General features: G+C 33.3%; 1 protein-coding gene across 1 annotated transcript in view; it reads left to right on the top strand.

Moving 5' to 3' along the window:
- The first annotated feature begins 1758 nt into the window (after positions 1–1758).
- Positions 1759–25491, top strand: part of DNAL1 (dynein axonemal light chain 1) — a 30500-nt gene continuing 6767 nt past the window's right edge. The window contains exons 1-5 of the mRNA XM_006184496.3: positions 1759–1865; positions 6406–6444; positions 10191–10300; positions 12902–12957; positions 19007–19062. Of these exons, the coding sequence (XP_006184558.1) occupies positions 1863–1865; positions 6406–6444; positions 10191–10300; positions 12902–12957; positions 19007–19062 (264 nt within the window). The 5' untranslated portion in view covers positions 1759–1862. The remainder of the gene's footprint in view (positions 1866–6405; positions 6445–10190; positions 10301–12901; positions 12958–19006; positions 19063–25491) is intronic.

Here is a 25491-nt window from a genome sequence, read left to right on the forward strand (position 1 = left end):
TGAGCAAGCATGAAAATAAAGCTGATTTATTAATGATATTTCACTATTAATATCAACTCCTTATGGTGTAATCCACAGTTTTGAGTAAAAGGACTACTCTGCTGGGTTATAAGATATATTTAAGGATTAGATTCCCATTACAGTCACATCAACAAAACTGGTAGAGATTTTGGCAGGTGAAAAAGAATTCTAGTTTGGAGAGCTATGGAGATGTGAAGCTCTTCCAAAAAACACTACAAGAACAAAATTTGAATATGTTATGAATATATATTTCTTCAGTAAACATTTAACTTTTTCTTATTTTTATGAATTGATTAAATTACTTTTTTCAAAGTGAATATATTTTTCTTATTTCAAAATTTAAAACCTCCACATTATAGAACAGTCAGAAAACAGACAAGCAACATGAGCATTGTATTAGTTGGTTCAGGTTGCCAGTAAAAAAATACCACAGACAAGGGGTTTAAACGAAAGTTTGTCTTCTCAGTTATGGAGGCTAGAAGTCCAAGATCAAACCACAACAGTGTTTTTTGGTGAGACCTCTGTTCTTGGCTTGCAGATAACCACCTTCTCACTGTGTCCTCACATGGCCTTTCCTTTCCACCCACCACTCCTGGTTATCTGTTCCTCTTCCTATAAGGACACCATTCCTGTTGGATTCAGGCCCCACTCTTATGGCCTCATTTAACCTTAATTACCTCCCTAGAGGCCCTGTCTCTGAATAAATTCACATTGGAGGTTAGGGCATATGAATTTTGAGGGGACATAACTCAGTCCATAACATTTAACCCTTGTAATATCCTTTCAGTTATGTATGTGTATGTGTGTGTGTGTGTGTGTGTGTGTGCGCGCGCGCGCGCGCGTGTGCTATGTGTAGTTTTTAAGAGGATGATACTACTTTGTTTGATAACTTGCATTTTAAATGAATACATGACGGCTATCTTTGCAGGTGAATAGATGCATTTCAGCAACGTTTCTAACAGAAGTATGTTATTTCATTGCTTGGGTGCTTATAATACCAATTCTCTTTTGTTGACATTTGGGTTGTTTTTCTTTTTGCTATTAACTTTGAACGTGTATTTCTGCGCATTTGTTTGATTATTTCTTCAGGATGAAGTCCAGAAAGTGGAACTGCTGGGTCAGAGGTGCTGAAGTTTCTAAAGCTTTTAATACATACTGCCGACCGCTTCCGGAAAGGCTGTATCAATTATAAACAGCAGTGTATGTACGCGTCCTCATTTCTCCACACCCCTAGCAACTCTGAGTATCTTTACAATTTTTGGCTAACTTCATAGTTAGGGGTAAAAAGACTTCTCGGTTGTATAAGAACCAACATTTCATGCTTTCAGTTGCCTCAGGCCCCCTCAAGAGGTTGGGGGAAGACGCTAACTGAAGAAATGCAGCCGCGTGTAGCTTAGGGTATCCCCGGTCTGACAGACCAACAGGTGAATTATAGCAGGGAGTCAAGAGAACCGGAAGGGCAATAAGCAAGGGAACAGAATTTAAGGGTTTTTTATGGGAGGGGCAACTGTTACAGGGACATTTTAAAGTTTTAAAGTTTAGGCAGGTACGTCACTCCAGATTACCTGAAATTGCTTTCACAAGGGAAAGAGACAGCTGCCGACCACTCTGCGAGGTTAAGCTCCCATGCCCTCTGCGACACTGGGAAGAGAGCGGCTACCCTAGCGGGAGGACTAGGGCAAACGCCGCGCCATCCCACAATGCCCCGCTCGCGCCCCCCTGAGGGCGGAGAAAAAGGACCGCTGCTAGGGTAGGGATCTGCGCGAGCTCTGAGAAGTGCGCACGCGCACTGACCCCGGCGGGCCCTAGCAACCAGAGCAGTGACAGTAGCAACGGCCGGAATGGTGAGTACCCTCCAGGCCTCGCAGCCAAAGCTGAGAGAAGATTGAAGGTGGAAAAGGCTGACTGTGGAGTGTTGAGGGTGGGGGAAGTCATCGAACAGGGGAAGGGAGCCGGTAGCGGATGCTAACTCCATGGATTTAGAGGCCTGAGGCGAAAGAGAAGCCCTGGTACCGGGTGGCCTGGGGTGAGGGCGGCCTGGGGCGGATTGGAGGTTAGGTTAATGGGGAAGGACTCTGGCAGAGAAAAGGGAGGGCAGAGAGCAGAAAATTCTCAAAAAAGGGCGGATTAGAGTGGGGAAGGTGATGGAAGGGAGACTGTGAATCAGGATATCTTTTTACACAGAAGTAATTTCCCCCTGGAGAGATGGAAGGTGGAGATGGCTGGTTACGAGAGGAATGCGTGTAACACCGATGGGTTGCCGCAGTATTTGTAGCCTGTGATGTGCCCAGGTTGCCCTCTGAATGACTGCCAGTTCAGTTATTAGGTAACATTATATAAAACACTCTGATAGAATATATTAGGGTAGTGTTTCTCAAGTTTCAGTATGCATAGATATGATTTTGGCCTAAGTTGGAGAGCAGATCATTAACTTTTAATATAATGGGGGTTCAGGAATGTGCATTTCAAGTGATTATAAAATTGGAGGGCACCCCAGAACACTTTGAGAAATACTGCTGCCTTAGATTTGAAATCTGTCAGCAGTCTACGGAAGTTCTTCATGAAGTAATGATTTTACCAAGTGATGCTCCTCAGCTCCTACTTAAAATGAGCACTGTCTTGCTTACATACTTGGTAGTTCCAGCTAGTAGTTTGAAAAGGGGTGTTGTTGGTTGGTTATAGACCCAGCCAAAGCTATTTAGCAAAGTATGTGATTGTCCTGCCGGATGGAAATGTTTATAAAGAATGCGTATAATTAGTACTCTTCTTTTTGTGATTTCATTGCTATGTAAGTGGGCAGATACTGATCCCAGGAAATTGTAACCGATGAGGAGGAAATCATGCCCGCCCTCAATTACAGGATTAAAAGCTACTTCTTTAAAAGTAGTTTCCTCCTCTGCTTTCCTACTTTATTCCACAAGCATTTAGCTGAAAACCAAGGAAAGTGAAAAATTCTGGAACCTAGATTTATATTCAGGTGAAGAAATAATCAGCCCTAAATAATCCTGAAAGCATGAACCATGAGAATTATCGAAAATCTTCAAAGAGAGAATCAGAACTACTAATTAGATTAAACTAGCTGAGGCTCAAACCCATAGTTCTGGGGGCCTCTAGAAATACAATCCCACATTTTTTTTAATTAAAAAAATTATCTTCCAGTATCTTAAAAATGATCATATTTCACATCAAACCCAAATTTCTGGCTTCCCTGAAAAATCAGAAATACCATATTTTCTCCATTGGAGTCATTTCCCCCCACATTTTTGTATTACTGAAATATGATGGTGTAATATAATTGGCAGCATCTTTTCTTTCTTAATCGTACATAAAATAAAGGAGTTACTTTCAATTAATAGAGTTTTCATATTTGAAGAAATGTGGTATTAGAGTAACTCTTATCCCAAAGCCCAACTGCCAACAGTTCTCTAGAACCAAGTAGAGGTTATCCTCTTTATATGGCCAGCTTTACACAGTTAATGATGTCCATTGGTCCTTTAGGCATTTCAGATTTTGATTCCTGCTATCTATAGGGGAACTAGTGACCTTTTAAACTAATTTACAGATAGCTAGATTGCTTTTAGCTAGATTGCTTCCAACTTGAAAATGTTCTCATATGTGTCTTTTTTTTTTTGGACCCATGCAAGGGTTTCTCTGGGAAATGAACCCAGGAGTGGGGTTTTGCAGTCATAGGGTCTGTGCATACTTAGCTTCCCTAGGCACTGTCAGACTGCTTTCCAGGACAGCTGTGGTAATTTTTACTTCCTTCAGTAATACATAAGGGTTCCTGTTTCTCTACATTCTTATCAACTTTCTAACTTTTGCCAATTTGAGGATGTATTTTAGTATCCCATTGTTTTACTCTGCATTTCTCTGATTTGCAGTAAATTCAAATACTTCATTGTTAGTCATCTGGATTTCAGTTTCTGTGAATTTTCTCTTCGTATTTTTGCCAACTTTTTGTGTTTGTTTTTGAATTTTAGGAGTTCCTTGTATATTCTAGATATTAGTCCTTTGTTGGTTTTATGTTGAAAATATCTTAATTTTTCTGTTAACTTGTCAACAATGTTCTTCATTTGCTGTACTACATCTGTTCTAATATTTGTCAGTTTATCCTATTGTGTTTCCTACATAGATGATCATCGGCACATAGTGAGTTTTATTTCCTTCTTTTAATCGTTCCAATTTGTATTTCTTTTTATTGTAATATTGATAAAGATTTCTTGTTCCATGTTAAACAGTAGCTGTGATAGTAAGTAAGCATCCTTAATGTGTTTGGGATCTTAAAGAGAATACTTTTAATGTTACCTTCCTAATTTGGCCCACCTTGACCACCTTATTTAAAATAAATATCCTCCATACACAAATACACACATCCTAATAATACCCCTTACCAATTGTCACCTTCTAATTTACTATATAATTTACTTATTTATTATATATATTATTTACCGTCTGTATCCTGCCAATAGATGTAAATTCCATGAAGGCAGGGACCTTTGGTTTGTCCACTGATATAACATAAGCAAGTGAAAAAATGTTTGGTACATAGGAGATAATCAATGAATATTTGCTGAAATTAATGAATTGCTCCATTAAGTATGGTGTTTGATATAGCTTTTTTATATGTAACTTTTATCAAGTAAGGAATTTCACTTTAAACCTTAGTTGAGAGCTTTTAAAATGAGATGTAGAACTTTATTAAGTGTTTTTTTCTGCACTTACTGAAATAAATGTGATTTTCTCTCTTTAATCCAGTAATAAATGATTTACATTTATAGATTTTTCTGTTGTTAAACAATCCTTATGCTCTTGGAATAAGCCATTTTTGATCATGATCATTATACGCTATTGTCTTTGGAGATCTAATATTGTGTCTAGAATTTGAAAATCTGTGTTGGGAAGTAAAGAGGGCTCCTTATCTGGTTATGGACAGCATTAAGATTATTCTAACCTCATAAAATAAGTTGGCAGCTTTCCTATGTTACAAGGAATATCTGTTCCTTGAAAGCTTGGTAGAACTCACTTGTAAATTTATCCAGGCTTGGAGCTTTAGGGGAGGAGGGTGAGGGTAAATCTTTTTGATTATCTTTTTAATGTTTTAAATGGTTATGGGTCTATTCAAGTTTTCTGGTTCTTCTTGTGACAGTTTTGGCACTTTTGTTTTTTCTGGAAATGTATACTTGGTCTAAGCTTTCAAACTTATTGCCATATATTTGCTTATCATATTTTATTTTTTAAATCTCTGTGGTATCTATGTTATTTCCCCTTATTATTCTATATTTTTAATTTGTGTATCTTTCTTTTTTGCTCAGGCAGGCTTGCCACAGACTTAAGAACCAACTTTTAGTTTTGTTAACCTTTTCCCCCCATTCTGTTTTTCATTGATTTCTTCCTTTATATTTCCTTCTGCCTTCATGATGTACTTTTTCAAATATCTTGAATGTTTAGCTTATTTGTTTTCTGTCTCTTGTTATCTTATTTTCAAATGAATGTATTTGAAGCATAAGTTTTCTTTTAAGTGTTATATTCCTCAAATTTTCATGTTCTTTGTCTTTTATTATTTTACTTTAATTTATAATTTTCTTTTTAATTTAAAGGTTATTTATTAGCATGTCTTTACTTTATAGACATAATTCCTTTTGTTATTGTTTAGGATTCTTTCTTTTTTTTTATGAGCTCCAGCAATAATTCAAAAGATGTCTTCCTTTTCTCATCTTTAAAGTTTTAAATGTCATATTAAATTGAATCTAAGATATTGTTGATTATAAGGTGCAACATTATTTTATGTTCCACTAAGAAAGAAAAACAAGAAATTGGAATTAGTCTATGACATAATTTCCTGTCACTTAGAATTTTTATTTTGTACTTATTGACAGAGTTATTTTAAATGTATTTAGGCATATAGATTTTTATCATGTCATCCTTTGACAAACATAAAAATGAATATGGTATGTATAGTGAATAAAATGGTTAATATTCTTCTAAAACTTCATCACTGCTACCTGGCTGCAAGCAATTATAAATTGTTCCTGGTTTTAAGATGTATCCAAATATCAGAGATACTAAAAATGTAAAAGAAGATGTAAATCTTAGAATCAATGAAATAAGATATACTTTAATATCAGTGTTGAAAACTGTGTGTTTTTTGTAAACCAGGTGGGAGTAAAGTATACAACATTACATCATGATTTTCTTAATTTCTCTGAGAGGCATTTAAATAAATCATTCTGATTTCAGAAAATTAAAACACTCTCTTTGCATATAAAATCTTAAGGAAAGAAGTTGATCTTTTTAATGGTAGATGCCAAGGCTAATTATTGCATGACAATTGAATCAGCAAATTACACCAATAAAGACAGCCTTGTTTTTTCTTTTCTTTTTAAGGCAAAAGCAACAACAATCAAAGAAGCCCTAGCCAGATGGGTGAGTTTTTTAGTTTTTACTTCTTTTAGAAACCATACAAGAATTTTTGGGTAGTTACTTAAGTCTGATCATTCAGTACAAGAAATCTTTGTGATATTAGAACATTTAGCAATCTTGACTGTGGTAGTGGATACATGAATTACACAGGTGATAAAATTGCATAGAACTTAATACACACATGCAGAAACATTCACACTCATATGTACAAATGTGTACAAGTAAAATTGGGAAAATCTGATTAAAATCAGTGGATTGTATCATTATTGATACTGGTTGTGATATTACACTATAGTTTTGGGAAATGTTACCATTGGGGGAAACTGGAAAAGTGTATAAGGGATCTCTCTGTATTGTTTTTTATTAACTGCAAATGAATCTTCAAATATTTCAGTAAAAAATTCAATTAAAAAAATCTGACCACTGTAAAATTTAAATATGGAAAGGCTGATTAATCTGTTATTGTAAGATGGCAGGAATCTCTATGTTACAGTACATTTTCTTTTTCAACATTACCGTCATTAAACTACATGTCATTTTCAGGTGATAGAGTGTCACGCAAATTATCTAGGTTTTAGGAATGGTAGTTTTAGCCTCTTGGAAGTTGGAACAGAGACCGCCAGTGTGGGCAAGTGAAAATCATGCATAGACAACTGAAAAGACATCAAATAAAAATACTAAAGTGATGCTCAGTATCACTGATCATCAGAGAAGTACAAATCAAAACCACAGTGAGATATCACCTCACACTTGTTAAAATGGTTATCATCAAAAAGATGAGAGAAAAGTATTGGTGAGGATGTGGAGAAAAAGGAACTCTTTTGCACTTTGGTGGGGATATAGATTGGTACAGATGCTATGGTGAACTAGTATGGAGGCTCCTCAAAAATTAAAAGTAGAACTACTGTGTGATCCAGCAGCCCCACTTCTGGAAATATATCTGAGGGGAATGAAATCACTATCTTGACAAGATACCTATATTCCCATGTTCATTGCAGTGTTATTCATAATGGCCAAGACGTGGAAACAGCCTAAATGTCCATCAATGGATGAATGGATAAAGAAAATGTGTATATGTACACAATGGAATATTATTTGGCCATAAAAAGATGGAAATCCTGCCATTTTCAACAACATAGGCAGACCTTGAATGCACTATGCTAAGTGATACAAGTCAGATAGAGAAAGACAAATACTATATGATTTCACTTGTATGTGGAATCTAAAAAAGTCAAACTCATAGAAACAGATTAGAATGGTGGTTGCCAGAGTTGAGGATGGACAAAATGAGGAGGTGTTGGTCAAAGGATACAAACTTCTAGTTGTAAAACAAGTAAGTTCTGAGGATCTAATGTACAACATAGTGACTATAGTTAATATTGTATTATATACTTGAAAGTTGCTAAGAGAATAGATCTTAAATAATCTCAGCACACACATGAAATAATTATGTGAGGTGACAGATGTGTTAACTAACGTTTTTCTGGTAATCATTTTGCAATATATACATGTTATCAAAGCATCACATTATATACCTTAAATATATACGATGTTGTGTATGTCAGTTATATCTCAATAAATCTGTAAAAAGTGGTATCATTTTGTAATGTATAGAAATACTGAATCACTATGTTATACACCAGGAACTAACATAGTGTTGTAGGTCAATTATACTTCAACAAACTCATAGAAAAAGACATCAGATTTGTAGTAACCAGAGGTGGGGGGAGGGGGAATTGGATGAAGAAAAGTGGTCAATAGGTACAAACTTCCAGTCACAAGAGAAATAAGCACTAGGGGTGCCACGTACAGCACAATTAATATAATTAACACTGCTGTATATTAGATATGAAAGTTGTTAAAAGAGTAAATCCTAAGAATTCTCATCACAGGAAAATATTTTTTTTTCTTTTTCTTCTATTTTATGTCTATATGAGATGATGGATGTTCACTAAACTTATTGTGGGAATCATTTCATGATTATATAAGTCAAATCATTATACTGTACACCTTAAACGTATTCAGTGCTGTATATTAATTATATCTGGAAAAATAGATAATACATACACAAAATACTTTTTTAAAAAGCATATAGTAGTTTAGAGAGGAAACTGCATTGTAAAAAAGCATGCATTAAATATAAACCAATATTTTGAATATAACATTCTATAAAATTTGAACAGTTGTAATTCAGCATTGCAGATAGAATTTTCATAGAGTATAGAGGTGGCTTCTCAATTTCTATGCCCAGTGATGATTTATTTGACTATATTACCAGTTGTTTTTTGTGTAGTAATGTATCTTTTGCTTTTGTAGCTGGGCTTTGAACAAAAAGTCTTTCAAGAAACTTGGTGTCTAGGGAAAACAGACAAGGTGGTAGGATAATGAAGTATTTAAATTCTTGTTTTAGTGCTTATTAACTTCTTTGTATTCTAATTACATTTTAAAATTTCATTTCTGTTTGATTAATGAAAAATCAGTTTTATTTAATAAAAAAGTATGAAGTAGGCTCAGTATTAGATTTGATTCCCTTGAATCAGATTTTAGAACTGACTTTATTTATTTATAATAACAAGTGGTTGGTTTTTTTGGTTTGGTTTGTAGGTTCTATTTCTAGATTACATTATGGCCATAAATCTTTGACTTTCAGATTATTTGAAGACATCATGCTCATTCTCACACTGATTAACCCCAGATTTATTGAGAATCTACTGGATTTCAGTCTCCCCTCTCCTAACCTACAAATGTATGGCACAAAAATAAGTAATGAGTGGACGTGTATTAGATTTCTTTCAACTGATTATATATTTTTTATTATTGATGTGTTTCGATTTGATTTTTTAAAATAAGCTTCTTTTGTATCTTGTATTACACTACGTTATAGAAAACATAGGAAAGCAAAGAAAACGGTTCCTGAGCTATAGGAGTTTCTTACTTTGTTGGAGATGTAGAGCTAACTCTAAGTATTGATATATTACAGAATATTATTAGGCAGCATATACTGGTAATTAAAATTTATGTTGTGTACTTAGTACTGAAATTAAACTCTAAGGTAGAATTTAGTAGTAAATTATAGAGCAAATAGATTTGACTTCAGCTCTGTTATAAAGAGACTATCTTCCAAAATTCTTGGTATTTGGGGGTTCTAGCTCAGACTAAACTGTAGATAGGAAAAGGAAGATGAGATGACAAAGAAAAGAGCTGATCTTACAGGTCTGAATCTGATACTTAGGAAAAGGTTATTTAGGGACAATGAATTCTTCCCAGGAAAATGTTTTTGTTGTTGTTTTTTTATTTTTGTTTGTTAATTGATAGGCTCTTAAAGGATTTTAAAAATTACAGAAATTAAAAATTACTTTCTTTCCCCCTCTTTTCCATTTGGTTGAGATCTAATATTGAATTATCCTAATCAGCCACATATAAGCCTAATTATCAGGTTCAGTAAGTAAATGTTGTCAATAAGTGAATTGTAAAGAATGTACAGAATTATTAAATTTTAACAATTGTTTTGAAATAAACATTGAAAAGCCTTGGGAACTTCTGGCCTTTTTTCATTGCCAAATTAAAATCCAAGATCATTAGGGGAGTGGGTATAGCTCAGTGGTAGAGTGCTTGCTTAGCATGCATGAGGTCCTGTGTTCAATCCCCAGTACCTCCATTAAAATAAACAAACAAACCGAATTACCTCCCCCTACCAAAAAAAAAAAAAAATCCGGGGTCATTTTCTTCCAAATTAATTTTTATCATAGGAAGAGAAAACCAGTCAGAAGCCATCCGAAGCCAGAGAGATAAAGCTGTATGCCCAGATTCCCCCTATAGAGAAGATGGATGCGTCCTTGTCCACACTTTCTAATTGCGAGTAAGTTCTTTTGTCTTTTTTTCATCCTTCTAATATTGCTGTTAAGTTCCCCTTCTTTTTCTAAATACACAAGCCAGAAAAATATATTTGTTTTCTGTGATCTTCATTTCTTTTTCTTTCTTCCTTTCTTTCTTTCTTTCTTTTTTTTTTTTTTTGCTTAATACGATTCTCTCTTTGGCAAGGGCAAACATAAAGGACTGTTGGTTTATAGTATTATTAATAAAGTAATCCTGAACAATACAATATTTTTTACATACAATTTTTATGATATGCCTGGAAAATAGAAATTCCCTGTTTCTTGGGAGAAGCTAAATAACACAATAAAACTATTACTCTGTCATAAAATCTAGTACTTTCTCTTATAAAATTAGACACCAAAAAAAAAAAGTTAAGGAAAGAACAACAAAATAAATCCAAAGAAAATAAAAGAAAGGAGATAATAAAGATAAAATGTGACGTAAATGAAGTAAAAGACATACACACAAAAAAAAAATTATCCACCAAAGTCAGTACTATACTTACTTAGAGGCACAAGAAACACTGCTTTAAAAAAACTTTTCAAATTATGTAAATACATTGTAAAACATCTAGAAAATATTAAAAGCACAAAGAAAAGGAAATAATATCAACCAAAATTACACCAAATTTTTTTGCATTCTTTTTTATTGAAGTATAGTCAGTTTACAGTGTTGAAATTATGCCACCTTTTGAGAACCAGTGTTAGTAGAGTCTTCTAATTTTTTTTCTAATTGGGATCACATTATACTTATTATTTGGTAATCCTATTTTCCCATGACTTTAAGTATCAGATCTGTATTAATTCTTTTTAACTTATTTCTAAATACTCTACATACTTTTTAGCAGGTTCTGTGGCTAATATGAGGCAGTTTTACCATGACACCTTGTAATCATGCTCTTGTCAGGGCTGTAGAATATTATAGAATCACTTGGGGTTTTTCCTGATTTCTTCATCCTATGTTCTTCTAAGTGTGGTCCCCTGACTTCCTATAGAATCTCCTTGGGTGGAGATAAGCCCCACTCCAAATTTAAAGAAATAGAATCTACTGATGAAACGAGGTATCTGTATTTATAATAAGCAACTTGAATGATTCATAGACACGTATTTGTGAACCCATACATTAGGTTAATATCTGTCTTCCAAATTAAAAGGAAAAGCAAACATATTTAGTTGTTGCATGCAACTTGTCCTTTGTGATCAGAACATAATGTATTATATAAAAATCCACCTTAGATTTTTTTTTGGCTTCAAAATCATGATTTCAAAGAGCATTATTTCAAAGTGGTCAAATATCTTTTTATCATAAAGCCATATCAAAGGCAAGCATTGAGAAGGTTTTGTACTCCATACCAGAGTACCTTGGAAACTGCTTAGAAAAAGTCAAGGTGTTCACATTATTGCTGACAGTTCTTTGGGCAGGTTGGCTAAAAAACAATTAGAGAATTATTCCCCAAACATATTCTCATGTTTTCCACTCTTGTTTTTCACTTTCACTGGTAGTTTTTGGGAGTGGGGATTGACTTGAAAATACACAAATTTGACCAATAATTTACACTGTACAGTAATCGCTTTTACTGTTTTAAGCAGAAAGAATGAATAATTCCTCTTCAGGTAAAATCAGAAAGAATAAGATCACATGTTCTAGAGTCAGTTTTGGGTTTTAAATTTGGCTGTGTAACTACGTGTCTGTGTAACAGGCAAATTGCTTAACATCCTTATGCCTCTGTTTCCTCATTTGTAAAATATAGATAATAATAGTTATTTCATAGGATTGTTGTGATGGTTAAAATAGTTAATACATATAAAGTACTTAAAAGAGTACTAGGCATACATTAAGTGTTCAATAAAATTAGCTTTTATTATATTCTTTCCATGAAATATTACTAAGATATTAAACATTTTTGTCAAGAAAGGAAGACTAAGAATGTGTAATTATGCTCCCTTTAAACTTTTGTTTTTATACAGTTAAAATATGTATAGAATGAATCTAGACAAATATATACAAACTGTTAAAAGTAGTTATCTCTGGGGAAATGCATGGGGTGCTTAGGATTACATATAGTTTTTATAATATACATATGATGGACATGTTCCCAAGTTGGTATCTATAGCCCAATCTTGTTTGTTTTAGTGGCAGAATAGTATTTCATTATCTGTATTCCTCAGCTGATGAGTGTTTATAGATTTTTCCCAGTTTTTTGCTATTACAATAATATAATAAATAATCTAATTTATATATCTTTTGGTATTTGTATTAGTATTTCAATAGGATATATTCCTAGAAATGAATTATTGGGTCAAAGAATACATGCATTAAAAAATTTGGTAACACCAAATTGCCCTCAAAAAGGTTTTTTTGAATTTTATACAATGAGTGTGTATTAACTTTGTAATCAGGAAAAAAGTATGAGGATTTCTAAGTGAAGGAGTACATGCCATGTCTGAGAGGAAAAAAGGATTCAGTGTAAAAAGGAAATGTGACTTAATATCATCTTCTGTAGGCACTAGAAGAATAATTTCTGATATACCATTAACTTTTTTTCGTATTAATTCAAGTTTTCCTTTCTTTTTTTTTTTTTTAGGAAGCTTTCACTGTCTACAAACTGCATTGAAAAAATTGCAAATCTGAATGGCCTAAGTAAGTGATCCACAGTAACAGATGGTTCTTGGATTTTTTAGTTATTTGGAACAAACATTCCAGAGACACTACATAATCTTAGAAGCTGGCACCTGTTTTAACCACAATGATTGTCAGATGACAGAATATATAAACCATGTGTCTTAAGTTTGATTACCTAAAGAAATTTGAGATAACATGAAACCTGAACATTTAAGACATTTTGAAGGTTTTATAGAGTTAGAACTGAACTATCTTGAAGAGAAAAATCAGATTTTTTAATTGTACTTTTTGTTCAGGTTTACCTTGTGTTTCATACTTGTTATATATATATTGTAATATTAATATATTGTTATATTTTAAAGTTTATTACTCACCATCCCTATTTTTCCTGTGCCATTGCTCCTTATGACGTGGACACCTTCCCAGTTGCCAAGGCTCCTTGTGCTAGTTGCCTATAGTTACAGAAGCTTGGTGGCTTAAATACAGAAATTTATTCCCTCACAGTTCTAGATGCCAGAAGTCTGAAATCAGTTTCACTGGGCCAAAATCAAGGTCTTGAAAGAGCCATACTTTCTCTGGAGGCTTTAGGGAAAAATCTCTTCCTTATCTTTTTTAGATTCTGGTGGCTGCCGCATTCCTTGGCTTGTCACTATATCACTTGAATATAAAGGTCAATTTGCCCTCTCCTCTTTTGTCTCTGCCTTATCTTTCTTTCTTACCCTCTTATGAGGATGCAGGTTATTGCATTTAGAGAATACCTGGATAATCAAGGATACTCTCTGAGTCTTAAGATCCCTTACTTAATCATATCTGCAAAGTACTTTTTCCCCACATTTGGTAACATTTACTAGGTTCCAGGGATTAGGATGTAGGTATCTTTTGGTGAATCATTATTTACCTATCCTATTTCCACTTTACTTTCCTCAAGCCCTGCATCCAAGTTCATCACTAAGTCCTGCTGACTCTACTCTGAAAGAGCCTTCAAATAAGTTTTTGTTTTTCCATTTCCAGGAGCTGCAGCTTTAATTTAGACCCTCATCATCTCCCCTTTAGGTCGTGTTTTTCAAACATTTTTAAACACTTCCCACAGTAAGAAATACATTTGAATTAGTGATTCAGTACATATATTCATATGAATATATGTATCAAATATATGTATACTCATATGAACTGGATTAAAATTTATAAAAAAATAATTACCTTTATAGCATAGGTTCCTAATAAAACTTTTAGTGTGATTTCATGTGTTTTTAAAATGCTTGTCCCAACCCACTAAATTGATTTCACATGACCCACAGTTTGAAAAGACACTCATGACTTTTGTTGATAACCTCCCAATTTATCTCCTTGTTGCCTATCTTTCTGTTCTTCAGTTGAACCAGAGTTTTCTTTCTAAAAATATTGTTCTTATTATTATTTCTCCGTATCAGGGACCTTTAATGACTCTCCTTTGCCTAGGAAAGACCAGATGGCTTAAGGTTGCATTCAGAGTTATCTAAAAGCTTATAACACCCTCTTCACACCCAAACACATCATTCTTTTTCATGATGTTGTACACTTGTTAATGCAATGCTTTTCACTGAGAACAGCCCCTTCTTCTAACAGGAGAACCCTACAAGAAATAAAATTAAGATCGAGAATGCGGAGTTTAAATGTTATTTAGAGGGACACCTCTAAATACTTCTCTAATCTCCACCATCATGATTACTTCTTCTTTGGGAGGATTTACAGTCTACCTTGGATTATAATAATAATTACCTCTTCATATAGTTATTGTGAAGATTAAATGAGTTAGTGTGTATAAAGTGCTTAGAATAGTGCCTGGTGCATATAAATGCTCAAGAAATATTACCTGTTATAGTTAGTGAGGAATATGTTCTGTCTCTTTAGATAATGAGTTCCTTGAGGGCAAGCATCACATCTTATTAATCTTCTTACTTTCTATTCCAAATCTCTATCCCACCCCGACCCCGGTACCATACTCAAAGTTGCATTCAGTATTTATATAGAGCTGAAGAAGTGTTTACTATTACAGTTGTTTATAAGATTGTTCAGTCTATTCTAGTTTTCACTGACTCATTAAACAATTTGAGATGTTTCATTTTATTCACTACTTCATTTCAGTTTCTTTGTCTGTAATTGAAATAACTTGCTTAAATGAGACTAAATTGATAACATATTATTTATCAGTACAGATAACATGCTTTTCTTTCATAAAAAACATGACTATGACAATATGAAAATGGATAATCTTCTATATAGGGCTGGTAATGGGTTTTAACCCATTCTCTTTGGTCAATTAGTAGTGACTCTCAAGAACATCTTATTAAGAAGAGTTCCAAAAATTCAGGGGAAAAGAGTACCTTGATCAATTATTGATGTCTGATGTAGACATGAAGTGGGAGAAGATAGGCATTTATATAGTATATTTGCTATACTTGACTCATCTCATTTTAGTCCTGCTTGTAACAAATGGTATTTCTGCAATGTACAGAGGAAATACACTTTATCTGTGACTTTGCAGCAAAAAGAAACCAACTCATCCACATAAAACATTGAATATATGACTGTAGCTTCCCTCCCACCCCCTTCCTTTCATAAGCACTATAGTCTTACCTACTACACTAGATGAAAGGATCTGAAATAAGTCGGTATTCCTATTTCACAGGGGTTTTATAAGGTGGAATAACCCTAACAGCAATATATATTTATTGTACCAAAACTGTATGACATGACTATGTTCAAAACTGTGGCTAAATAGTAGTACAATGTGAGTATTAATACTCACATAAAAGATTAGAAAGTAAGTTTTGTTGGTAAAAATTATACTTTTCTCCTTCAGTTTACTAAATATATTAACATATAAAACTTTAAGATGCTGTTTTGATTTTTGTCAGGACCTATGAAGAAACTGTGTTTTCCTTCTACTGGTGCTCTACTTATGCCACATATAAAACATGGAAAGTACATAATTGTGTAATGTTGGAACATTTAATCTACTAACTTTGGTGTCATAATTTACTTCCTTATACAGCAATAAATAAGATTTTTTTAGTCTTTCATTACCATTTTCATGTACATTTTTTAAGAGTTGTATATATTAAGTTAGATATTATCTTTGAAAGATTTGCATATATCTGTTATCTCCAATTTCTGAGGTCATTTCTCAGTTCTTATCCTAGTTGACCTAAGTATTTTTTTTAACTTTGTTTTATTGAATTATAGTCATTTTACAGTGTTGTGTCAAATTCCAGTCCTAAGTGTATTTTGACATGGATGATTTCTTTCCTCTTTGAAGCAGTCTCAAGATTTGGTTTCTAGGAGACTATACCTTTCTGATTTCCTTCTGCTTTTCTGGCTATTTCTTTCCAGTCTCGTGTCCTCGCGTTTTAAATATTGGCGTATCCCAGGACTCATCCCCTAGATCTCTTCCCTTTTCTGTCTTTACCTGCTCTCTAGATTATCTCATCCAGTTCATAGCTTTACCATCTACAAGCCAATATCCCCTAAATTTGTATCTCTAGTCCAGGCAACTCCTCTGAACTCCATTCACACATTCAGTTGCTCAACATTTCCAGTGGATGTCTAATAGGCATCTCATGCTTAGCATGTCAAAACTGAGTCCTGATATCCTTCCCCAGCTCTAGATAGGCCAGCTACTTGTGTGTATCTCAGATAGTGACAACTCCTTCTTCCAGTTGCTCAGGCCAAACTTATTGGTGATTTCTTGACTTCTCTCTCACGTCACCCCATATAAGGCCTATTATCTTTGTAATTTCATCTCCTATTACTCTTCTCTCATTCTCTCAGCTGGGTTATGTTTTGTGAATACTTCTACTATGGTCTTGCTTCAGAGCCTTTGCAATTGATGGTCCCTCTGCTTGTTCTGCCTCCAGATGGCCTCATGGCTAGCTGCTTCGCTTCCTTTGAGTCTTTATTTAGAAGTCATGTTCTATCTAAAATGTCAGATGCTCCCACCTCCTGACATTTCATTCCTTTTACCTGCTTTTCTTTCTGCTTTAAACTTGTCACTATCCAATATACTTATTTGTTTTATTATCTGCCAAATATTAGCTCCATGACAGCAGGAATTTTTATCTGTATTATTCACTGTTACATTGCAAGTGCTTATAGCTGTGCCTTGCATGTAGTAGATGCTCAATAATTGTGTATGGAGTGAATAACTTTTTGAATAAGCTTTTTATTCAGTATGAATTAGGAGAAGATAAAATAGTATTTTTCCATATCAAGAAACTAAATTTAAAGAATAGTTGATTATGTGATTTTCTTAAATATTTAAATTTTACACATTTATAGTTATATGGGGTGTATTTGTTAGGGCTGCCATAACAAATTCAACCAACTGTGTGGCTTAAACAACAGAAATTTATTTTCTCACGATTGTGGAGGCTAGAAGTCTGAAGTCAAGGTGTAGGCAGGATTGATTACTTCTGAGGCCTCTCTCCTTGGCTTGTGGATGGCCATCTTTTCCCTTTGTCTTCATATAGTCTTTCCTCTGTTTCTGTCTGTGTACTAATCTCTTCTTATTAGGATACCAGTCATATTGGACTTTACCTAAAATGATGTCATTTTACCTTAATTATCTCTTTAAAGGCCCTATCTCCAAATAAAGTCACCTTCTGAGGTACTGGGGGTTAGGACTTCAACATACAAATTTTGTGGGGACAATTCCACCCATAACATGGGGTCTTGTTTCAATAGTTAAACTATTGAGCTTGAATTAGATCACTTTAAAAATACCTCATTCTTAAAGCTAAATGTTTCTCATAAGATAATTTAAAATAATCTATTGAATTAAATAAATTAAACCCAAAGTTTATATAACTATAAATGCCTGATACACACACATTATTTATTGTGTACTCACCATGAATTAGGAACTATGCTGAATATTTTAGACAATTATCTCATTTAATCTTTATATTCTTATAAGATAGATACTATATTTCCTCATTTTACATAAGATAAAACTGATATTCAAAGGGGTTTGGTTGTTTCCATAGAGAGTTAGGATTGGAACTTAGTTAAATGGATTTGTGTTCTTAACCATTGAATTATGGATGTTATAGAAGAGTACCATCCAATAGAATTATCTGCACTATCGCAATACAGTTGCCACTAGCTATATATAGCTATTAAGCTCTTGAAATGTGGTTAGTGTGAGTGAGAAACTGAATTTTTAATTGTATTTAATTTTAATTAAATAGCCACATGTGGTTAGTAACTACCATATTGGACAGCATATTTATAGAAGTTGTGAAAACTAAATGTGGAACATAAGTAGTCAGAGTAGTTTTTTAGGACAGCAATGAAGTTTCCTGTGTTTTACTAGAAGTCTTTTATTTTAATTTTGAAAAATAATATATTTACATGGTTTTATGCAAATAGTTCAGAAGAGGTTACAGTTAAAAATATCTTTCTCTGTCCATAGACTGACTCTCAGTTCCTTCCGAAAAGCAGCCACTGTTTCTACTTTTCTTTTTTCTCTTCCAGAAATAGCCTATAGATATACAGATAGAAACATCCTTTAAAAAAATTCAAATAGACATTTTCTTAATCAGATAACAATCTAATTATTTTTTAAATGAAAGTAAAAGATTTAAAAATATTAATTCATTTGATTTCACTTCTAATCCTTTGTAGAGTGAGGTGAACTATATGTAAATATGTTTCTGTTTTCTGCTGTAAGTCCTCATACTATAAAAGATTTGAAATATATATGCTCCCAAATTTAAAGTTCAGATCTTCTTTACTCTTATTTTATCCTTGTAATAGTTTTACTGGCAGCAATTTAAAACCATACATTCCAAATAGCTAACCATTTTAAAATTTAATATTGGCATGATGTACAATTATCATTGTAGTGTTTACCTTAGATGATAGGTCAGTGTTAGTTCCTATTTGACTACCACTTCTTATTCATACAGCCTTTATTATGATATAAGACTATTTATTATTCAAAATTTATTAAACTTTTATAATATTAGATTTACATATTGTATAATATAATTCTAATAAACCAAACATTGCTTTATTTCCTCTACAGAAAACTTGAGGATATTGTCTTTAGGAAGAAACAACATAAAGAACTTAAATGGACTGGTAGGTTCTCATTTATTACTTTAGAAAAGCATACGCTCTTTTTCTTTAGTATATAAATACTACTTGTCTGTTGCTGAAACTTTACAAAATAGAAAAGCAAATATACAAAATATCTATAAACCACTGACAGTTTAAATACTGCTAACATTTTGATTGACATCTTTCTTGCTTTTTTTCTATTCTTTGATGGACATGTTGAGAATGAAATCATACTGTACATATTGTTTTGCATCTCTTTTTTTTTACTTAATATGTAAAGATAATCTTCCCATATCATTCATTCATTCACTCAACAAATTCATGCAATATATTTTCTGAATGCCTACTTTAAGCCAGGCATTGTTCTAGGCACTGGAAGTACAGAAGAATATAAAATAAAGTCCATGCTCTTATTGAACTTATATTACAGTGGAGGGAGACAGACTAGAAAATAATTATATAATACACAAGGTGGTAATGAATGCAATGAAGAAAAATGAGGCATGTAAGAAAACATAAATAGATGGGAAGTCCTCTCTGGAAGTGAGGATGTAGGCTGTAGAACTGACCAAGGGACAAATGCTCTAGACTTGAGAGGGACAGCAAGTGCAAATATCTTGAAACTGAAGCTGTCTGGTATGCTTGAGTTGCATGAGGGAGAATTGTCCTCAGTGAGGTTGGAGAGGGAGTCAAGAACCTGTCCTTATAAGACATGATAAGATTTTAGATTTTTTTCCAAGTGGCTTGCAAATCCATTGGAGGATTTTGATCAAAGGATATGACTTGAGTTTTTAAAATAATTTTCAACCATACCCTTTTTAATGACAGCATAATATTCTATTTTATTGATGTACTGTAATTTATTTAAATCAGTTACTTATTATTCATTATTTACTTCCAGTTTGGAGTTATTATAATCAATGCTGTTACAAATCTCCTTTTAGCTGTATTATTGCACACATCTATGAATAATTCCTTCGATAAATTCCTTAAAATGGAATTGCTGGGTCAAAAGGTATGCATTTCTTTTAAGGCTTTTGTGACATATTATCAAGATATCCTTTGGAAAGTTTGTAAGTTTATACTCCCACCAGTAATCTGTGAGGGTTCCCGTTTCCACTTCAACCTTGGGCATTTTTCAAGTTTTTGACAGTGTGTTTTATTTGTATATTTATTGGCCATTTGAATTTCCTTGCAAAGAAGTTCAGGTAAAACAATATTGTGAAGCTAAGCAATTTCAGAAAAGATGAAGCTGATTTCTTTTTCTTGTACATGTTCCCCAAAAGACAACTTTTTAAAAAGTGCTTATTGTTAAATACTTCATAAAAATTCTGGAAAATTTTGTGACTTTGGCCTCCTCCACACCCTCCCCCAGTAAGTCTAGCTTGTGCGTCATAGGGGTCAAAGAGTTTGAAACTTCAGTGTTCCCTAACAGTAATCTCCCAAGACCAGACAGGCTAAAATGGCCATCCACCCCATTTACAGAAACAGCCAAAATGCCTGAACAGTAGTCAGTGCTCAGAGGTACAATTATGGAATTATCTTGAATTATCTGAATAATATTCTCACATCTACATGTCTATTTACTCACGTAAAGTGTTACTAATAAATTTATAAAATGCTTGGAAATTCTTAGAGATTACATCCTGGGGTTAAATAAAGGAAGTTTTCTCCCCTAAAACCATAACCAGTAGATGAATTGTTTGCTTTCTAGCTAGATATGATGAGTAAAATCCTAATTATCTGTAAAAAAATTTTTTTATGTTCTAAATGATTGGTAAATTTAAAGACATTTTGCCTTCTCTTCATTCTCTGAGCCTTAGATGATAAAAAGTGTCAAATACAGGAACATTATTCATGATGGATAAAATATTAAATTGTAGTATAAAAATTCAGAATTTATTATACTTCAAGCTAAACATTACTTTGAGTTATCTGTAAAGGAAGAATTTGCAAATAAACGTACCCTGGAAGTTTTAGAACCAAAACTAGATGTTTGTTGTTCTCCCAGGTATTTACAGAACACCAGGTTCTCAAATATTAATATGGTATATAATTTTTCCCATGAAATGTAATATATACATAAAAACCACAAAGAAATTATAAATACAGGATTAAAGGCATTCATGAAGATATTATTTAGCTGAACCATCACTTACTTAGATCTCTTTACTTTCTATAGACTCTATCAATAACACCCAGCAGTTGGTTTTTTTTCCAGGATGTGTGTGTATATATATATTATAAATATACCAAAAACAACATTTTATCAGTCCAAAAGCTTTACTACTTATGCATAGACTAAAGAAAAGTAAATCTGCATAGGGATACAGATGCTAGACTTTGAATAGGTTCACATACAAAATGATTTCTTCATCTGGACTCATCAGCCTCATAGCATGATTTAAATAGCTGCCTATGTAAGTTACAAATGACTACTCAAATATGTGAAACATGGAATGTTAAATTGAAGGAAAGGAGTTTATTTGAAATGCCTTAGGAAAACTGACTATTAAGGTACATTATAAGCCCATTTATATATATGATCTGGCCAGCCTCTGCTTTTTTTTCAGATCTCATTTCATATTACTCGTCTTTCTAGTTGGTAATCTGCAGCCACTTGCCTTCTTTCTCTTTGTTGAACATACCAAGTTGATTCCCCCCTGAGGACCTTTGTACTTGCTATTTCCCCTGCCTTAAAAACTCTGCAACCCTGGATTTCCATACTACTCACTCCTTCTTAATTTTCATACTTCAGCTCAGATGTCACCTCCTCAAAAGAGACCCAGCTACCCTGTCCCTAAAGCACTCCTCTAGGCAATAACTCTTACCACCTATAATTTCTTCCCATCTTTCTTATTTGTTTGTTCTCTTTCCCTCTCTCTGTCAGAGACACACACACAAGTCCTGATAAGCATGTCAGTTTTGTTCATCAGCATCTACATTAGTGCTTGATACGTGTAGCAGGCATTCTATAAATATTTGTTGAGTTATTCAACATATTTTATTATTAATTACAATAACTATTAGGTTAAATATTTAATTCTAAGAGTAATATGTGTTAATTATAAAAATAAGCAGTTCATAAATATGTGGAATGTACTGTGAAAATCTTTACTCTCCCTACCTGCCTCCCCAACTCCATGAGGTAACAGAAATATTTGTATACTTTAAATTTTTTTCTGTGCACATACAAATAAGCAGTTATCTGTCTGTGTGCATGTGCATGCATGTGTGAGTGTGTGTGTGTATGTGTGTGTGTGTGTGTGTGTGTGTGTGTAGGAATTACCTATATGTGTATGTTTGTACTGATATTATACCAGGCATATTTTTCCTGTTTTTTCTTTCAACAGTATATCAGGAATCTCCTTCCATGTCAAAACACGCAGATTTAATGCATTCTTTTTTAATAGTGTGATTTTCTCCAGTATCACTATACAGCAATGTATTTAACTATTCCTGTACTGCTGAGCATTTAGATTATTTCCAGATATTTTCTTGAGGAAGGGGTGTCTCTCTTTCTTTTTTGCTGTTACAAATCATGCTATAGTAAACATCTTTTCACATATATCCTTCAGCAGTTATTTGAGTGTTAACATGGGCTAGATTCCTAAAAGTAGAAAAGCTGAGGTTATTTATGTGCATTTAAATTTTTGTCTGATTGCTCCCAATGCTTATGCCAGTGTCTACTCCATCAGTGGTATATAGGTGAGGATTATCCCCTCCACCCCCAACATCCTGAGTATTATCCTTACTTCTAATGTCTGCCAATATGATAGACAAAAATGGAGTATTATGCTTTAATTTGTATTCTTTAGTTCATTGTGACTTTGAACATCTTTTTATATATTTATTAGTTATGTATGTTTCCTCTTTAATTTGACCAGGCATATTTTTTACTACTTTTATCTTTTTCTTATTAAAATCTAGGCATTCTTCAGTATTCCTAGTAATTATCTAGTATTGAGAATGTTATTACTATTATTGTTGTTGCAGTTAACATTTATGAACTATGTAGCAGACTCTACATGGATTATCTCATTTGACTTTCACAACAAGTAGATAATGTTCTCATTTTAAGATAAAAAATCCTCAATCCTCATTTTAAGATAAAGAAACTGAGGCTCAGATAGTTGTGTAAAGTGCCCAAGCACTGTTGAACACTATCACTGAGATGGGCAGTTTGTCAATAGCTATCACAGTCCTCAGTGTGTATTTACTTTGTCTCAGCTATTCTATATTAGGAATTTTTCATACTCACATACATGAACAAAGATGATGGACCAAGTATATTCATTGCAGTATAGCTTGTGTAAAAGACTGCAATCTAATGTCTATCAGTGGTAAACTAGCTAAATAAATAATATGTATCAAGGGGAAAAAATGAGGTAGGAATTACCTATATGTGCTTAAACAGAATAATTTGCAAGATATATTATTAAGTAAAAAGAAGCAAAGTGGATATTTTATGTACATATATGCATAGAATATTTCTGGTGATAGCTGTTATCTCTGGGGAAGGGAAAAGGGCATGGGTAAGAAAGAGAATTTATATTTGTTTGTATTGCTTGATTTTTGTTATTGTTGTTACCTTGTGTGTTACTCTTTAAATTAATAAAAAAAAAAGACAAATGATCTCCCCCCAAAAAATACAAACAAAATATTTGTACAGTCATGTTCGTAGCAGCATTATTCACAATAGTCAAAAGATGGAAGCAACCCAGGTGTTCATCTACAAATGAATAGCGAAACAAACAAACAAAGAAGATGGTGAGGGAGAGAAGTACAGGAGGGAAGAGGAAGAAGAGGGGGAGGACATGGTCAAATCTAAGCAATCTGATTGAAGATTTCACACTGCAATTTAATGCAAACAGTTTTCAGAATTATTAAATGTATTTTATTTTAGTTTGTTAATTTGTATTTTTACTTTATTCATAATTGCTGTATGGAGTTTTAAAATTTTTATTTGTCAAATTACTTGTTTCTGCCTTTTGGCATAAAAATGCTACTACGAACATTGGTATCCAAATATCTCTTTGACCCTGCTTTCAATTCTTTTGGGTATATGCCCAGTAGTAGGATTGCTGGTTCATATGTTTTTAATTTTTGAGGGAACTGCCACAGTTTTTTATAGCATCTATACCATTCTACATTCACACCAACAGTGCACAAGGATTCCAGTTTCTCCATATCCTTGCCAATACTTGTTATTTTATGTTTACTTGATAGTAGTCATCCTACTGGGTATGAGGTGCTATCTCCTTATTTCAGAGTCAGAAATTAAGAAAAGAAATTATTTGTTCACTCATGGAAGCAGGCCAATTTGCTAAATGCCTATTCACTCGATGTCCAGTTCTCCAAAGACCTAGTTTATTGAATGACAGATTTCACGAAATTGATTGATACAAACTTAGCCAAGTTTTACTGATTAATATTCACAAGATTGCTTCACCAAAATCTTGTCTTTATTACCTACTTAGAACTATATAGAAAATTGTGTTGCTTAGAATGATTTCAACACCTTTTGAACTTTTCTTTAAGGTTTTATTTAGTGTTAATTTTACTGCAGCTGTTTTATCCCAGCTGTTGGATTTGTCAGTCCATTTTTGTACAATGTCAGTTTCATATTTTAGACACTGATAACTTCTCAAATGATTAAAACACAGAAAAATAGTAATCCTAACTGAGTTGATGAGTGAATCCTTATATTTAGAGAAGTACAAAAGACAATGGAATAGATTAAAAATGTATTGAAAGACAGAACTGTGCCCTGGACATCCAAAATCTATCCAACATTTGTAAATCAATAAGAAATTCTCCTTCTGCAAAGTTATATTCTCAAGTAAAGTGCCCCAATGCACTGATATTTGGTTATGGCCAAACAGCTGCATCCAAATGGCTGAAAACTAAGCTGAAACTGAATTAGCAATTTAAAAGAGTAAACAAAGCAGGACATACCTTCAGAAGTTATCCTATCTAAAGTGATTTCTATCGTATTCTGTCCTATCATATTTAAAATGAATTGCTATAATTTGTAAGTAAACAATTTCTCAGTAAATCAGGAAAAGAATAAATTTAACACATTGACCATTTGGTGAATTGATCAAATTGGCTTTGTGAAAATTGACCTAGAGTCTTCGTCTGCACTTGTAAAATGACACTAAATAAGTGGCAGAACCCAGAATTGAGCCTACATTTTCTAATTAGTATGTAATCACTAATTTTTTCTGCTACCTCACACTTTCTAAATTGAAGACATGAGATGGATGGAGATGCAGTACAATGAAAATGTGTGCAATAAAGTTTAAATTATCTGAAGACCGATTCCCCTCTTCCAAAAGATATGTGTGACATACTAATTATATCTTTTGAGAGAAGATATCAGAATACTAGCTGAAGGGGTTGGTTAAATCACAAAGTTCTGATATAAAAGTGCCCGGATGGACTGTT

Source organism: Camelus ferus, chromosome 6, assembly GCF_009834535.1.
Source record: "Camelus ferus isolate YT-003-E chromosome 6, BCGSAC_Cfer_1.0, whole genome shotgun sequence".
NCBI classification, from domain to species: domain Eukaryota; kingdom Metazoa; phylum Chordata; class Mammalia; order Artiodactyla; family Camelidae; genus Camelus; species Camelus ferus.